Here is an 18,756-nt window from a genome sequence, read left to right as displayed (position 1 = left end):
TTTCTTCACACACATTTTTTAATGTACCTTCACATTAGCTTCTTTCAAACTGATGACTTTATCTAAATCTGGTTTGGCCGCATTGGCATTGCCAATAAGCAGGTAGAAGGTAGCTCGTAGTAGCAATGCTTCTGCCATGTATTTGCCTTCAGCATCTATTTCTTTTGAGCATTCACTTATGATTTTATCGTAGTTTTCTTCTTCCATATACTGTTTGGCCTTTAAGTATCCAGAACTGAAAATAAAAACAAACATAGGAAATTATTTACTAAGAAAAAATTAAATGTGGCTGGGTGTGGTGGCCACGCCTGTAATCCCAGCACTTTGGGAGGCCGAGGTGGGTGGATCACGAGGTCAGGCGTTCCAGACCAGCCTGGCCAACATGGTGAAACCCGTCTCTACTAAAAATACAAAAATTAGCTGGGCGTGGTGGCACGTGCCTGTATCCCAGCTACTTAGGAGGCTGAGGCAGGAGAATCGCTTGAACCCGGGAGGTGGAGGTTGCAGTGAGCCGAGATGGTGCCACCGCATTCCAGCCTGGGAGACAGAGCGAGACTCCATCTCAAAAAAAGAAAGAAAGAAAAGAAAAGAAAGAAAGAATTAAATGTTAAAACATGCCACATTTGGCACACCTGAGTTAATTAAGCAATTGTCTATTTCCCCTTAACAAGATCATCAGCCAGTGTGGCATGGAGTTGGGGTAGGGAGGGGTGGTGCGGTTAAACAGATTAGGATTTTTGATGTAGACGGGGATTTTCTTGAAACCTTGGACGAGGAGTTTTAAAAAGGAAGCAGCAGAGTCCTGGTATCAGCTTAGACATTTAGATACTGAAAAGATGAGCTAATGAAAGAGAGACTGATCTGCAACATGGGTAAGGATCCTGTCTTATTCACCTTCATATCTGAGGCACATCAATGGTACTCAACAGTTGTTTAACGGCTAAAAGAAGGAACAGGGAAATAGGAAATAAGTGAGTTTAGAGTCGCCAAGGCGGGCAGATCATGAGGTCAGGAGATCGAGACCATCCTGGCAAACATGGTGAAACCCCGTCTCTAATAAAAATACAAAAAAATTAGCCGGGCAAGGTGGCGGGTGCCTATAGTCCCAGCTACTTGGGAGGCTGAGGCAGGAGAATGGTGTGAACCCGGGAGGTGGAGCTTGCAGTGAGCCGAGATCGCGCCACTGCACTCCAGCCTGGGTGACAGAGCGAGAGTCTGTCTCAAAAATAAATGAATAAATAAATAAATAAATAACTGAACTTATTAAAGAAGCAAATTTAAAGGAAGACTCTTCAATCAATTAATACTTTAAAAAACACCCTTCTCTATGTTTTAAAAAGCAGTGAGCACAGTATCTCTTATTATTCTTCTAAGATGACGACTTTTATGGAGATGCTTGTAGAAGTAATTTTTTTTAACTGAAATTTGTACTAGGTGTCATGAGGTACATGAGGTATCTTCCAAACATAAGGCACTGTAAATTAAAGTACATTTTCTCATTTCAATTGTTATATCTATATACAGAAAACTGGCAAATGACTTAAAAGTTACATCAGGCCAGACATGGTGGCTCATGCCTGCAATCCCAGTAGTCTGGAAGGCTAATGTGGGAGGATCACCTGAGCCCAGGAGTTCAAGACCAGCCGGGGAAACATGGCAAGACCCCATCTCCATAATTAAAAACAAAAAAAAAATTAGCCAGGTATGGTGGTGTGCACCTAGAGTCCCAGCTACTCAAGACGTTGAGGCGAGAGGATAGCTTGATTCCAGGAGTTGGAGGCTGTAGTGAACTATGATTGCAACACTCCACTCCAGCCTGAGTGACCCCCTCTCTCTCCTTTTTGTTTTTTGAGACAGAGTCTTGCTCTGTTCCCCAGGCTGGAGTGCAGTGGCATGATCTTGGCTCACTTCAACCTCTGCCTCTGGGACTCAAGCAATCCTCTCACCTCAGCCTCCCTAGTTGCTGAGACTACAGGTGGACAGCACCATGCCAAGCTAATTTTTGTTATTCTTCTGTAGAGACAGGGTTTCTCCATGTTGCCCAGGCTAGTCTCAAACTCCTGGGCTCAAGCAATCTGCCCACCTCAGCCTCTCAAAAGTGTTGGGATTACAGGCATGAGCCACCATGCCTGACCTGACCCTGTCTCTTAAAAAAAAAATTTAAAAAGTTATGTCAGTCAAAAATCTTATAAGCTCTATGCTAACCTCTCCTGTAATGACATTCCAAAGTTGCCTACATCCTAGTTTTGTTTCTCAGGTCACCAGGCTAAGAAAACACAAACAGTCCAGATGCAGTGGCTCACACCTGTAATTCCAACACTTTGGAAGGCCAAGGTGGGCGGATCACCTGAGGTCGGGAGTTCGAGACCAGCCTGGCCAACATGGTGAAACTCCGTCTCTACTCAAAATACAAAAATTAGCTGGTGTCGTGGCATGCGCCTGTAATCCCAGCTACTAGGGAAGCTGAGGCTGGAGAATTGCTTGATCCCAGGAAGCAGAGGTTGCAGTGAGCCAAGATTGCATCAGATTAGAAGTAATCCCACTTACTGAAGAACATAAGTTGTAGTTATTTATAAGCATGATTTCTATACCTCACAATCACCTTGTAAGGTAAATATTACTAGCTCCATTTAAAGGGTGACAAAGCTAAGGCTCAGAGTAAAATGGAATTTAAAACTTGGGTCCAATTCCAGTTAGTGTGCTGATGCTAGCTAGCTACGTCCTACCATCTCTCAATAAAGCTTTTAGAATAATGGTATTAAATTCATTATAGTTTTTCTGGGACAAGGACTATTTCTTAACCAGAAGAAGAAAGTATTTGCATAACTGTCACAAGAGCTAATACAACATCTTAAACATTTACTTCCCAACTACAATCTTCTCAAAGATTGTGTATCAATGAACTAAAATTTGTACACTGCAGTATAATTATGCACAGTATCTTCTCTTAAAAGGTCACCAGCAATGGTAGAAAAATTGGAAGATAAAAATCAAAAGCAATTTGTTTCTTCAAACCCTCCAGTATGCTGAAGATGCAAAACCCAGTTATGCACAGCTACTAGAACACTATTTCCTTTTCTTCCTAACTCGTTAAAAAAATCATGTTGATAATAGTATTGTACCTTCTCTCAGAGAGGAGGGCTACCCTTGACAGAAAAATACAAGTATTGATAAATATGAATGGAATAAAGCAGGCTAGATGGTTTATATGACATTATATCACTAGGTCTCCAGCTAGAAACATAGTATCCTGTACTTTGGCTTCAGCTCTCTACAGGCTCCAACAAGAAGCCCTCCAAATGGGCATCTTCCTAGACAAGCAGAAAAAACCTTGAAAAAATTCACTCTTTGGGCACCCCTAAAAGTATCTGTTTATAAATTTAAAACTTCCCTGCACTAGAACATCTGCATGTTGAGCTACACAATAATTTTCAAGTTATTGCCTCTATTCAAACACAGCCACTGGATTCAATGGGAGTCCTTTTGAGAAGATCATATAGGACCTTCAGTAAAAGCAGGGTAGACTCCTGGCAGTAAAACCTTGAGTCACCAGAGAAGTAACAGATATATGCTAGAAAGAAAAGTGTTTTTATAATAATAATATTATATAATTTTTAATTATATTTCTGTCTATCTCTATCTGTAGATAGATAGCTGCTGTTGTGAGATGGTTCAGAACCCATATGGGCCCTAAGGAAAGTTCAAAGCAGCCAAAACACCACTAAGTAGACACTATGCTTGACATACTTACTTTTCTTTCACTTCTAAAGCCTCCCCTTCCTTGTCTTTATCTTCATCAGATTTCTCTCCTTTAAGCATGGGCTGGGAAATGATATCATCCGTGAAAGAACTGAAGTAAGATTTGATAAACTGTGGAGATGGCATCAGAGGTTCACGATTCTGAAATTTAGTCATGTTTAAAGACATCAGAATGGGAAATACTAACCAAAGAAGCAGGTACATTGTAGAACACTAAGAATAACTGTCATAAAAGTTGGATTCTCATTTTCAAATAACTAAAATTAAGCTCCAAGCCACAGAACAAAAGACAGTGGAAAAGGTGAAGCTGCCAGTCCCAGCTGTTTAAAGCAGGTTTTAAATGAGAGCCTTTTTCCTCTACAAAGATGTAAGACCACATCTTACACAGGTGCTGAAAATGTTAAGTCCATTTACCTTGGGCTTTCATCTGAAGATCTTTATTACAGGTTAAGTGTCACTGAAAACCATACTGAAATCACATTTCCTGTTTTGATTATTTATTTGAGGCATAGCCACCCAATTCATAATTATGGGAGTATTTTGTTCCTCCCGAAACACAATTACTATTATAAAGTTTTAAATAAAGTGGGAATAACACACCCAAAAGGCTCTCATAATGTATTTTGAATGCTTTATCTACAAAATTCAGCCCAAAGAGTTTAATGGAAACGTGGGATTTTTAACTTTATGTATAACAAATATCATTACTGTTATTTTGGTAATGTCTTCATATTTGAAGGAATAAAGGAATTGGCTTTATAAGTAAATTATCTAATCTAGGATAGATGAAAGTGGGATAGAAAGAGAACTAAAGAGGAAACCTAAGAGAAAACCCATATTGATCTGTGGGCACTCTCTGGGGAGAGAGATTCAATTCGTTTTAATTTAGGATAATAAAATAAATATTTTAAGTCAAATGGTCACCTATCAAAGTGATAAATATGCCTAACTTTAGTAATTTACTAAAGACACTCTGAGAATAAATACGTAGTGGCAATCATTTACCATTTTAGGGGAAAAGCTTAAATAGAAATTTAAATAGCACTTACCTGAAGCTAGATAAATCATTAATGTTTTTTAGTTTCCTATTTCAGCTTAGAAATGAAGCTATCACCTCCCTGCCTTCCATACAGGGTTATAAATTTAAAGTGAAAATAAACTGTTACAAGAAAGGGATTTAAGTATCAAAGGAACAGGATGCAAATTCTAGTTCTGCCACTTATTAGCTATGTGATATCATGCATGTCATTAAACTTCTAGTATCAGTGTTCTCATCTCTAAAATGGCAATAGAAATATTTGCCTTATTTATCTTATACGGTTGTTATAAAAAAATCAAAATAATAATATGGAAGGTATTTTGTGATTTACAAAGTGACAAACAGATTAGAAAATGTGGAAACTGATCTGTAACCTATGTAAATATACATTATTTTATATTTTCTTACCATCTTGCAATCCAATCAGTCTAATTACTCCACACTATGTACAAGGAAACTAGGTTCCTTTGAGGTTCAACTTATGGACTCTACCATGGTGTTTTACAAAGTGATTTTGAGAAACACTAGTCTTATGAGATGCTCGAGAGAAAAAAAAATCCATAGTTTAAAGAGACTGGGGCCAGGCACAGTGGCTCATGCCTGTAATTCTAGCACTCTGGGAGGCTGAGGAAGTTGGACAACTTGAGCTCAGGAGTTCGAGACCAGCCTGGGTAACATGGTGAAACCCTGCCTCTACTAAAGTACAAAAAAATTAGCCAGGCATAATGGTGCATGCCTGTAGTCCCAGCTACTTGGGAGACTGAGGCACAAGAATTGCTTGAACCTGGGAGGCAGAGGTTGCAGTGAGCCAAGATAGCAACTGCAGTCCAGCCTGGGTGACAAAGAAAGAAAAAAAAAAAAAAAAAAAAGAGAGACTGGGAACCACTACAGCTATACCCCTCTTAGAGATTCACAACACACCTTAGTAGATTATTAAAGTCCTGCAGTGAAGAAACTTGTTTTAACTGTTTCACTCAGCTAATATCCAGAGATATAAAATTAAAAATACAGATTACTAAAATAAATTCAAGAAAAAAGCAAATTATTATTAAAGGAAAAAGGAACAATTACCTCACTATTACTGGGATTTAACAGTGAATCTCCAGTGATGTTTAGTGATGCCTATGGTACTCTCTTTACTTACATCTCACCTTGGGCACTTAACTACCACATGCCTTTTATACATAGTAACAGTCAGTCTCTCTCACTAAATTTTAATTCTATAAGGGCAAGGGCCATGTCTTTGAACCCATCCCTCCAAAATGCCAAACATATAGCTTTGTTTAATAAATGATTGTTGAATTAAACTACCTGTTAATAACAGCCTAAAACTAATGCCAACTTACTCAGTATACCTTTAAAAACTTTAATAATATAGAAAAATATTTTCCTGTGAAAGGCCAGATAGTAAATATTTTAGGCTTTGGAGTCTATACAGTCTGTCACAACCACTCAACTCTGCTGTTATATCTCAAAGGCAGCTGAAAACAACATGTGACTGAACATTATTTATAAAAACAGGTAGCAGACTGGATTTGGCCTATGGGCCATAGTGTGGCAATCCCTAACACAGATGAATTTCAATATTCTCCAGGTAGAGTAATGGACAGAGCATATATTCTTACTGAAGAAGGACAAGCCATAAAAACCCAAGATAATAGGAAGAAGAAATATAACCCAGTTCTAATTGCAGTTGTTGCCATTACCACTATGCCTAAGCTTAAGCAGCATAAATTAGAAAACACCCTTCACAATGTACACAGTACTCCCCCTATTCCCCAAATCAGATCAATTTACCTTATATTTTTCTTTGGCTTTCTCTTTTCCAAGAAGTTTAAGAACTTTATCGGCTAACAGCATGCTTTGTTGATTTTGGAACCCTTCTAATATACACACAGCAGTGACATCTAGAAATGATGAAAAACACAAGGGTAAATATAAAATTATTGCAAAGATGGTCAGCAGCATCAAATGGGTATAATGTAACCACAGAAAGCCAAACTAAGTTCATGGCCAAATGGGACTGTTTCATTTCCAATTAACTGATTCTTAATACCTAATTTTATATTCTCTATGACAAAACTGAAAGCTCAGAAAGTCACTCCACTTCTCTGGGGCTTGCTTTCCTTAACTGTGAAATGAAAGGGGCTATGCTGCATGATTTCTGATGTTTCTCACCACCCTAACATTCTCTTCTGGCTAGCAACTCTAAGGCATATAAACACAGTGTGGCTCTCTCATGTCTGGTGCTTGTTTATAGGCCTCAGAGTTATTCCCTGTCTCCAAAGCCATCTTGCCACAGAGCTCTTAAATAAATCTGCCTCAATACCATTTTCATCTGGTTACGTCACAGCTCAAGATGCATGCGGTGGTTTGAAATTAAAAAGTAAGTGGTTCCTTAACCTCTCAGCCTTTCATTCAAAGCACTCAAACAATGGACGTCTCGTCTCCTTCTGAATTAAATTTCTTGCAATTCCACATCCTTGCTCCACCAATCAAGTCAATCTGCTGATATATTACCCTGATAACCATGGCTAGTGCCAATGTCAATGTCTTTTTTCCCATCCTGTTTCTTCTCCGTGACACTTAGATCAACCTCCTCTCTGCCAGTTATTATGTTAGTAACTTCAAGTTCTGGTTCAAAACTCAGGATTCCCTTTTCTAAAACAACACTCTTTCCACACACTATCAAAGTATGTGCCACCACAAAACCTCAAATTTTGCTAAAATGTTCTCTAAAATATCCTCATTTGGTAATCTACACTTTTCTTTTCAGAAAGGGACCTTTTCCTTTTACTGATGCTTTTAAAGCAGACAAATATGAAGTGGAAAGAACTTTTAGATTGTAGAAAATTATACTTTGGTTTTGCTTCACATCACCTAGAAGAATGTACTTCAAAGGCCGGAGGTATACTGTTAATTGCAGCTTTGGAAGCAGAGAAATGGCCAATCAGAGACCACAGAATATTTATGGCATTTAATAAGAATGACAAATTCACTTTGATGCTTTGTACCAATTACATTTGCAATTACGTGTAAATTAGGTATAAAACAATAATTTCCAATTGGGTATAAAATAATGTTTGAAAATACCAAAGGCAAAAAACAATGTTTTCTTTAATGATTCATCTCAAAGCTATGTTTATACATATTATAAACACAGCTCTCAAAGATATATTTATACATATTAAATGAAATATGTAGAACCTTAGAAACACTATCACTTGCTAAAACCTCTTTTCTGATTTCCTTATTCAGAGAATTATACTAATGCTCATTAGCTGCTAAATTTAAAATGTGTAGTACATAAACTCCTAATCTTAATAGTCATTTAATTCCATAGTTGAGAACAGAGACAATACTTAAGTATCAGCAATCTTACTTTAAACTAGAAGACACAATCTTAATTGCAAACTTTTAAAAACAACTGATTCTTGCACTCACAAGGCAGTTTCATATACATTTACCAATGACTACAAAATGTTAAGTAATTTTCATATGTAAACACAAAATTACCCTCACCTTCTAAACATTCCTTCTTATTGTCTAGCTTCTCATGGGCTTTTGCACGTCTAAAGAGAGCTTTCACATATTTGGGATTAAGTTCAACAGCCTTTGTACAATCTTGTGCCACTTCTTTCCATTTTTGCTGTAATTCAAAGTATTTAAAAAACGTCACACTAAAGAAAGTACTGTCCAGTAGAAATCAGTTTAAACTTAATAGGCTGAGTATTAAAAGTCCTAGAATAAAAAAGTATTCCTAATACAAAGAGTTAATATCTGCAATACATTACAAAAGCTCATATAAATATCAAAAAGTTAAAGAAATAGCCTCAAACTGTTGAGGAGAATAGGGTCACCAGAAACTTTCTATACTATCTAATTTTATAAAATGTGAAATATACTTAACTTTGGAGTATATCTGTAGTCAGCAAAACTATAGAATTTGTTCTTTAAAAAGTTTTGCAATTAATGGAAATAAAAACAACATCCCATAATTTTGAAACAACTTCAAAAAATGTATTAGGTTTATTTGAGTAGCTTTAACTGAAACTTTAAGCAAATAAAGAGAAAGAAAAGGAACAGAAGAAACAACCTAAAGTACATACCAACTGTTCAAAGGCAGCAGCTCTGTTTTGATAAAATGTAGAAAGGTCGACATTCTTCTCTGTAGGGCACAAGCTAATAGCCTCAGTATAGCACTGAATAGCTTGTTCATATTTTCCTGCTTTAAAATATTTATTGCCTTTATTCTTGGCTGCTTGGGCTCTATCAAGAGAGTTCTGAAATGAGAGGAAACAATTATCAAACACTAATCAACATTCACAGACTCAGACCACAGTAATTAATAAATTGATAAAAACAGGAAGACAGAATCGCTGTTTACAATGTAAGTTGCTTCATAAAAATATCTTCATGGAATAGATTCTAACTAGTAGGATTGTTGAGTCAAAAAGCATATCTTGGCCAGGCATGGTAGCTCATGCCTATAATCCCAACACTTTGAGAGGCTGAGGGGGGCGGATCACTTGAGGCCAGGAGTTTGAGACCAGCCTAGGCAACGTGTTGGAACCCCGTCTCTACTAAAAATATAAAAAATAGCTGGGTATGGTGGCACACGCCTGCAGTCCCGACTACTTGGGTGGCTGAGGCATGAGAATTGCTTGAACCCAGGAGGTGGAGGCTACAGTGAGCCAAGATCATACCACTGCACTCTAGCCTTGGTGAGAGATTGAGACTTTGTCTCTGCCACCCCCCCTGCCCCCTCAAAAAGCATGAGAGGTGACTTGCTATACTGCCCAGGCTAGTCTCAAGCTCAAGCAATCCCCCTACCTCCATGTTCTAGGCAGATGGGATTACAGGTGCACACCACCATGCCCAGCTAAAAGACACACACACACACACACACACACACACACATATGTATATACTTTTTTTTTTTTTTTCTTGAGACAGGGTCTCTCTGTCACCCAGGCTGGAGGGCAGTGGCACAATCTTGGCTTGCTGCAACCTCCACCTCCTAGGTTCAAGTGATTCTCCTGCCTCAGCCTCCCAAGTAGCTAGGGCTACCGGCGTGCACCACCACATCTGGCTAATTTTTTTATTTTTAGTAGAGATTGGGTTTTGCCATGTTGTCCAGGCTGGAGGCTTATATGTTTTTAATTTCAAAAACACTCAGACTTTTTCAAAAACGCTGTAGTACTTTAAAGTTTTTAAAGGATTTAAAGTGCGCAAAGGATTTCTAGGAAGCTCTAAGTATCGAAGCTCAGAATATTACATAGCTACTTTAAGCTAGCTAGTGTCAACCAGAATGTATATTTTAAAACTGATGTGGGAGGATGAAAGGAACCAAGACAAGCATATATAAATTAATAGATGAACTTAAAATCTTCCATTTGTCAGTAGACTTAATTATCTCCCAAAAGCTTTGAGACATAAATTTAATTTCAAGGATACATATGTTTCAGGACTATGAATATGTGCCAGGACTAACAGAGACTCCTACGGACTGACAGAGAAACACCCACAAAACACCCACAATAAAGCAAAACTAGGAATCCCTTATGTAGTTGTGGGCTCTGGGGGGCAATCGTCAGGGTGATTGCTAGAAAACTTGCATTTGAGACAACCTCAACAATCTTCCCACTCCACTGGAAGAAGTAGAAATCACATTAGAGTAGGGCTGTGTCATTCAGGAGTGAGGATCTTCTACATGAGAGCCAAGTGGCCAGGTACCATGGCACACACCTATCGTTTCAGATACTTGGGATGCTGAGGCAGAACTGCTTGAGCCCAGGAGTTTGAGATTAGCCTGGACAACATATTAAGACATTGAGACCACAGTCTCTTAAAAGAGACAAGTGACAGTGACAGGACATACCATACCTTGCCTCTTGTTTTTTAAGAGACCACACAATCAAGAATTGCTAACAAAAGGGAAAACCAACCCATAAAAAAAGAGGCCCCCAACTCAAATATAAAAGTAGTATCTGAGAAAGCAGGATATACCAAGCAAACAAAAAATTTAGTTTCAAAAAAATGAGAGGCTATCTTCCCATCATTAAAAAAGGTTGCTTTTAAAGAGCACCAATTAGAAATCTTGAAAATGAAAAAAGATTATTACAATTAATTCAGCAGATTGGCTGTATATTAAAGGAGCGAGCTGAGGAGTGAATTAACAAGTAGAGAATGGGGGAAACCTGACAGAATGCCATGGAAACAGAGGACAGGGAGGTGGGAAGTTTGGAGAAATTAAATGACATGAAGTATAAATCCAGAAGTTCCATCATTTGCCTATGCGGAGTTCCAAAAGGAAAGGCATAGAAAAAAAAAATCTAAGGAATCAGAGAAATTCTTGGAGTTGAAGAAAAATGACATGCATTTTTAGACACATCCTGGTGAAATTTCACAACAAAAATCCTGAAAGTATTTAAAAAGAAAAACAATCCAGTGCCAGACTGTCACCAGCATTTGGTACTAAAAACCAATTAAGTAACAATTTCAAAGTTCTAAAGCAAGATTATTTTGTAACTAAAGTATTATACCTAGCTAAACTAGCATTTGAGGTTGAACACAAGAACAGAAATAGAAATGTACAGCTTCCTTACCACTAAAAATAAATCCGCAAATAGGGAAATGACCAATACAACAAAAAGCAGAAAGGAAGGAAAAATAAGAAACAAAAAAGCAGAGTAAATATGGCAGTAATCGCTAAACATGTAAATAGTAACAATAAATGTGAGTAGTTTAGATCCCTGCATTGAAAGACTTTCAAATTGTTTAAAACCAAAACTACCTACCTGCTGCCTATAAGGCATGATGTAAAACCAAATGACATACTAAGGCCAAACAATTTTTTTTTTTAAAAGGAATGTAAAAAGTTGTGGAAGGTGAATACTAAAAAATAAAAATTAAGGCAATATAGACAAAATACCATTCAAAAGCATCACATGATGTCCAGATAATTTTACTGATAAAAGGTTCAATGTGCAAAAAAGGCACAATAATCATGAATTTTCATGTATCTAATAAAGGTTTAAAATAAACTCAATTGGCTGGGTGCGGTGGCTCATGCCTGTAATCCCAGCACTTTGGGAGGCTGAGGCGGGTGGATTACCTCCGATCAGGAGTTTGAGGCCAGCCTGGCCAACATGGTGAAACCCCGTCTCTACAAAAATAGAAAAATTAGCCAGGATGGTGGCAGGCACCTGTAGTCCCAGCTACTCAGGAGGCTAAGGCAGGAGAATCACTTGAACTCGGGAGGCAGAGGTTGCAGTGAGCCGAGATCACACCACTGCACTCCAGCCTGGGAGACAGAGTGTGACTCCATCTAAAAAAAAAAGAAACAAAGGAAACAGACTCAAGTATCATTGTCTCACGCACCACTGGCTCCAAGACAAAAGGTCATTAAAGTTAAAGACAAACAGAATCATCAGTATAATTACATCTTTTTCTTTTTGCCAAGCAAATATAATTGAATTTATTTTAGTTGATGTGATTCTACTATACAATAACCAACAGTGTAGTCTTTATCCTGAAGGACCATACTGGACACCAGTATAGGAAACAAACAACCGTCAGTCTCACAAAAGAACTATTACTGATAGAAACACTAAAATCCCATTATGAAAATGCACAGTTATACGCCACATAACAATGTTTTAGTCAATGACAGACTGAATATACAATGGTAGTCCCATAAGATTATCATGGAGCTGAAAAATTCCTATTGCCTAGTGATGTCACAGCCACTGTAATGCACTACTCATGTATCTGTGGTGCTGCTGGTGTAAACAAACCTACTATGCTGTTAGATGTATAAAAGTATAGCATATATTGGGGCCGGGTGCAGTGGCTCATGCCTGTAATCCCAGTACTTTGGGAGGCCAAGGCAGTAGATCATTTGAGATTAGGAGTTTGAAACCAGCCTGACCAACACAGTGAAACCCCATCTCTACTAAAAATATAAAACAATTAGCCAGGTGTGGTGGTGAGCGCCTGTAATCCCAGCTACTCAGACGGCTGAGTCAGGAGAATCACTCGAACCTGGGAGGCAGAGGTTGTAGTGAGCCAAGATCGCGCCACTGCACTCTAGCCTGGGCAACAGAGGGAGACTGCATCCCAAAAGAAACAAACAAAAACAAAAACAAAAAACAGGCTGGGTGCGGTGGCTCACGCTTGTAATTCCAGCACTTTGGGAGGCCGAGGTGGGCGGATCACGAGGTCAGGAGATCAAGACCATCCTGGCTAACACGGTGAAACCCCGTCTCTAATAAAAATACAAAAAAATTAGCCAGGTGTGGTGGCGGGCACCTGTAGTCCCAGCTACTCAGGAGGCTGAGGCAGGAGAATGGTGTGAACCCGGGAGGCGGAGCTTGCAGTGAGCCGAGATCGCGCCACTGCACTCCATCCTGGGCAACAGAGCGAGACTCCATCTCAAAAAAAAAGTATAGCAAATACAATAATGTATAGTACATATACTTGAGAACGACAATAAACAACTATGTTACTGGTTTATGTGTTTACAATACATATACTATACTTTTTGTTATGTTAGTATACTACTTTTTTTTTAAGTTAACTATAAAATAGCCTCAAGGCAGGTGTTGAAGGCAAGAGCTACTCCAGAAGGCTTGTTATCATAAGAGATGACAGCTCCATGCATGTTAATGTCCGTGAGGATCTTCCAGTGGGACAAGATGTAGAGAAGGAGGACAGGGATACTGATGATTCTGACCTTGTGTAGGCCTAGGCTAATGTATCTGTGTCTTAGTTTTTAACATAAAAGTTTAAAAGTTTAAAAAAAAATTTTTTTTAATAAGAAAAAGCTTATAGAGTAGGGATATAAAGAAAGAAAATATTTTTATGAAGCTGTACAATGTGCTTGTGTTTTAAGCTAAGTGTTACTTATTTTTTTAAGAGACAAAGTCTCCCTATTTGTCCAGGCTGGTATCGAATTCCTGAGCTTAAGCAATCCTCCCACCTTAGCCTTCCATGTAGCTGTATGTTAAGCTAAATGTTATTTTAAAAAGTTAAAAAAATTTAAAAGTTCATAAAGTTAAAGAGTTACAGTAAGCTAAGATTAATTATTGAAGAAAAGTATGTTATAAATTTAGTGTAGCCTAAGGGTACAGTGGTTAAACAGTATACTACAGTAGCATTCAGTAATGTCCTAGGCCTTTACATTCACTCACCCACTGACCCAGAGCAGCTTCCAGTCCGACAAGCTCCATGTTAAGTGTTCTAAACAGGTGTACCATTTTTTTATCTTTTATACCGTATTTTTACTGGATCTTTTCTATGTTTAGGTACGCAAATATTTACCATTGTGTTATAGTTGCCCACAGTATTCAGCACAATAAAATGCAGTACAGGTTTGTAGCCTAGGATCAACAGGTTATGCCATATAGCATAGGTGCATAGTAGACTGTACTATCTAGGTTTGTGTCAGTATACTTGATGAAATCGACTAATGATGTACTTATTGGAATGCATCTCTATTGTTAAGTGATGCACGACTACATATTAGGTGGCTGGTAAATTTTTGAGCCAACAAGCAGAAAATTATTAGTCCAAAGAGTAGCAACTACATATACACATACACATAAATCCAAAATTATTCAAGTGAGACACATGATCTAAAGTAAATACTTCAGGTAATACACCTAACAAAACATTTATCTTTTCAAACAGTATGGAAGATTTCTTTCTTTTCTTTTTTGAGACAGAGTCTTGCTCTGTCACCCAGGCTGGAGTGCAGTGGTGTGACCTTGGCTCACTGTAACCTGTCTTCCGGGTTCAAGCGATTCTTCTGCCTCAGCCTCCCGAGTAGCTGGGATTACAAGCGCACGCCACCATGCCAAGCTAATTTTTGTATTTTTAGTAGAGACATTAGGGTATCGCTATGTTGGCCAGGCTTGTCTTGAACTCCTGATCTCAGGTGATCCACCCACCCCGGCCTCCCAAAGTGTTGGGATTACAGGCGTAAGTCACTGTGCCCAGCCTGGAGATTTCTTAAAGAACTAGAATAGATCTAAAAAGAACTAGAATAGATCTACCATTTGATTCAGCAATTCTACTACTGGGTATCTACCCAAAGAAAAAGAAGTCATTATATCAAAAAGACACCTGCATGTGTATGTTTATTGCAGCACGATTCATCACTGCAAATATATGGAACTGGCCAGGCGCGGTGGCTCATGCCTGTAATCCCAGCACTTTGGGAGGCAGAGGCGGGTGGGTCACCTGAGGTCAGGAGTTCAAGACCAGCCTGGCCAACATGGAGAAACCCCATCTCTACTAAAAATACAAAGTTAACTGGGCATGGTGGCACATGCCTGTAATCCCAGCTAGTCGGGAGGCTGAGGCAGGAGAATCACTTGAACCCGGGCAGCAGAGGTTGCAATAAGCCGAGATCGCGCCATTGCACTCCAGCCTGGGTAACAAGAGTGAAACTCTGTCTCAAAAACAAAAAAAAAAAAGATAGGGAACCAACCTAAATGCCCACTGATAGAAGTGTAGTATATATACCCATGGAATACTACTCGGCCATTAAAAAACAAACATGAAATAATGTCTTGCAGCAACTTAGATGGAGCTGGAGGCCAATATTCTAAGTGAAGTAACTCAGAAATGGGAAACCAAATACCATGTGTTCTCACTTACAAGTGGGAGCTAAACTGCAGGTACACAAAAGCATACAGACTGACATAATGGACTATGGAGACTCAGAGGAGGAGGGTGGCAGAGCATGTAAAGTGATAAAAAACTACATATTGGGTACAATGTACACTTGGGTGATGAGTGCACTAAAATCTCAGACTTTACCACTATACAATTCATCCATGTGACCAAAAACCACTTGTACCCCAAAAGATATTGAAATAAAAAATAATAAATATACCTTTTCTCTCTTCAGTGTACTGAGACTTCTCAAACGAGGCAGAACCTAGGAACATACCCCTCAGCTCTTAATGACACGAAATCTATTCTAGAAAACAGGTTACATTTTGAAATGAAAGCTACAATATTAAGGTACAATCCAGGTAAATCTAGTGGAATACAAAGTAAGAAAATCAGGTTTTGCTTAGGATAGTCAGTGAAGGCTACTCATGAGAATCCGCTCTGAAATAAAAATGATTAACAAAAGACAGGAAAGTACTCCAGGAAGGAAACATAACCCTAAAAGGATTAGCCCACATATAGAACCTCAGGAGATCAGAAATGCACCAGCCTCTAAAAACAAGTCCTGCAACATGATTACAGGACTACATTGCAAAAGGCTGTCAATGATATACATCTGGCAATAAGAAAACTATTGTAAATTCTCAGCATTTATAAAATATTAACCTGATGATCACGTATAGTCACTGTAAAAGAAAATGAGCTAGAATTAGGTACATTAATCTGCGTGTGAGAAAATAAAATGGGTATTAATTTGTCACCATGATGACACACTTATACCCAGTTAAAATATACCTGAGGTGGTTTGATGTTTCTCTTAAAATGGTTTTATTGTTTTAAATTTCTCAAACTCAAAAAGCATATATTATACTTGAATCACAGCTTTATAGAAGTAGCAAATAACTCTGGAACACTTACTGTATGAGAAACAATGTTTCAATACTTATTGACCAATTGTTACTTTCTTTTCTTTTCTTTTTTTTTTTTTTTGAGATAAGAGTTTTGCTCTGTTGCCCCACGATGTCCACCCACTGCAACCTAAATAACTCTGGAACACTTACTGTATGAGAAACAATGTTTCAATACTTATTGACCAATTGTTACTTTCTTTCTTTCTTTTTTTGAGACAGAATTTTGCTCTGTTGCCCAGGCTGGAGTGCAATGGCAGGATCTCAGCTCATTGAAACCTCCACCTCCCGGGTTCAAGCAATTCTCTCCCCTCAGTCTCCTGAGTAGCTGGGATTACAGAAACCCACCTTCATGCCCGGCTAATTTTTGTATTTTTGTAGAGATGGGGTTTCACCATGTTGGCCAGGCCAGTCTTGAACTCCTGCCCTCAGGTGATCTACCTCCTCAGCTTCCCAAAGTGCTGGGATTACAGGTGTAAGCCACTGTATCTGGCCAACCAATTGTTACTTTCATATGAATCAAACCTAGGATAATAACACCTAAGATAGTAAGGATTCAAACCTAATAAGGAATAAAACCTAAGATAATAAAAAAAGTCCTTTCCCATTTCACGTCTTGAAATTTTAAAAATTACAACCAACCCCACCTACTAAATCATAATAACTCTTTACCTAGGAAGAATATACTTTTATAATTACTGCTTCTGCAGGATTATGACTGTAGGTCATGCATAATCAACTGATTTACAAAAAGTATGCCCAAATGAGGTTTAAGACTTATGGCCAGGCGTGGTGGCTCACGCCTGTAATCCCAGCACTTTGGGAGGCCGAGGCGGGCGGATCATGAGGTCAGGAGATCGAGACCATCCTGGCTAACATGGTGAAACTTCGTCTCTACTAAAAATACAAAAAATTAGCCGGGTGTGGTGGCACTTGTCTGTAATCTCAGCTACTCGGGAGGCTGAGGCAGGAGAATCGGTTGAACCTGGGAGGCAGAGGTTGCAGTAAGCCGAGATCGCGCCACTGCACTCCAGCCTGTGCAACACAGTGAGACTCCATCTCAAAAAACAAACAAAAAAACCCCAAACAAACAAACAAAAAAGACTTACATGGGGCCGGGCACAGTGGCTCACGCCTGTAATCCCAGCACTTTGGGAGGCAGAGGCGGGTGGACTGCTTGAGGTTAGGAGTTCAAGACCAGCCTAGCCAACATGGTGAAACGCATCTCTACTAAAAATACAAAAATTCACCAGGTGTGGTGGTGAGCTACTCGGGAGGCTGAGGCAGAAGAATCACTTGAACCCAGGAGGCGGATGCTGCAGTGAGCAGAGATTGCACCACTGCACTCCAGCTGGGTGACAGAGCAAGACTCCAACTCAAAAAAAAAAAAAGAGAAAGGAAAAAAGATTTCCACGGAATCCAGCATTAACTTGTAGAACAAAAATGAAGAGCTGGAAAATTTGAAAAATATACCACTTGTGAAATTTATATATACACACACACACATATATATAAAATATAAAGTTAGGGATGTCAAAGGAACCCTTAATTATTAGTCAAAAAATGAAACTTCATTCATTCAACACCTGCTATGCACCTGTATTAGGTTCTGGCAATACAATGGTGAACAAGATAGAGCCAGTCTCAGCCTTCACAGATTCAAGAGCATAGCAGGAAACAGGAATGAGCAATTCTAGTACCACGTGGTTAAGTGCTACAAAAGGGAAAAGTCCAGGGTGTTATAAAATCACATAGTGGTGTGCTTAGGTAGAGAGAAGTTTCAGAAAAGGTGAAATGACCTCTGTATTGTGATAAGGAGACTAAGAAATCATGAGGCTGGTATCACGTTTTGTTTTTTTTAATCAGGAAAATGTAGTACCTCAGAAGCAGCAGGAAAAGTTATGACATTTAGAATACAATGTGAAATACTGCCAAGGATTAAGAGATTGAAAAGTGTTAACTAAGCTTAGAGGGAATGTCATTGGTGTCCCTGATTGATTTTTTAAAAATGACTCAAAACAGATCATTTGGGGGAGAGAATGACTTCATTTCAAACAAGATGACCAATAACAACAGTTTATGCAGTCCTCGACCCTTTACTAAAATGTGTAGGTACATCTTCCCTTTCCTACTGTAGCAGGCTGGCTTAGATTATTGGTTCCTAACCATTTCATGTGGGTTAAACTCTGTGTAATGTTAAATATGAACACAAGAATGACTGCATTTTTTATCATCAGATTAAATAACAATTGGACAAAAAGTTACCATGAAGTCAATAATGCTTTTAAATAAGTGCATTTTTCTAAAAAATCACAGGATGTTTGGAAAAGAAGTATCTGGGACATTGGTACAGCCAGGATACCATGC

General features: G+C 38.6%; 1 protein-coding gene across 1 annotated transcript in view; it reads right to left on the bottom strand.

Annotated features, from left to right (window-relative positions):
- TOMM70 (translocase of outer mitochondrial membrane 70) overlaps window positions 1-18,756 on the bottom strand; it is a 37,850-nt gene that overhangs the window by 14,182 nt on the left and 4,912 nt on the right. Inside the window, exons 2-6 of the mRNA XM_002813358.6 lie at window positions 8,908-9,081; window positions 8,321-8,447; window positions 6,596-6,705; window positions 3,752-3,900; window positions 28-235 (exon numbers count right to left, since the gene is read on the bottom strand). Of these exons, the coding sequence (XP_002813404.3) occupies window positions 28-235; window positions 3,752-3,900; window positions 6,596-6,705; window positions 8,321-8,447; window positions 8,908-9,081 (768 nt within the window). The remainder of the gene's footprint in view (window positions 1-27; window positions 236-3,751; window positions 3,901-6,595; window positions 6,706-8,320; window positions 8,448-8,907; window positions 9,082-18,756) is intronic.

The sequence above is a fragment of the Pongo abelii genome, chromosome 2 (assembly GCF_028885655.2).
Source record: "Pongo abelii isolate AG06213 chromosome 2, NHGRI_mPonAbe1-v2.0_pri, whole genome shotgun sequence".
In the NCBI taxonomy this organism is placed as follows: domain Eukaryota; kingdom Metazoa; phylum Chordata; class Mammalia; order Primates; family Hominidae; genus Pongo; species Pongo abelii.
This window is presented reverse-complemented; position numbering and strand designations above follow the sequence as displayed.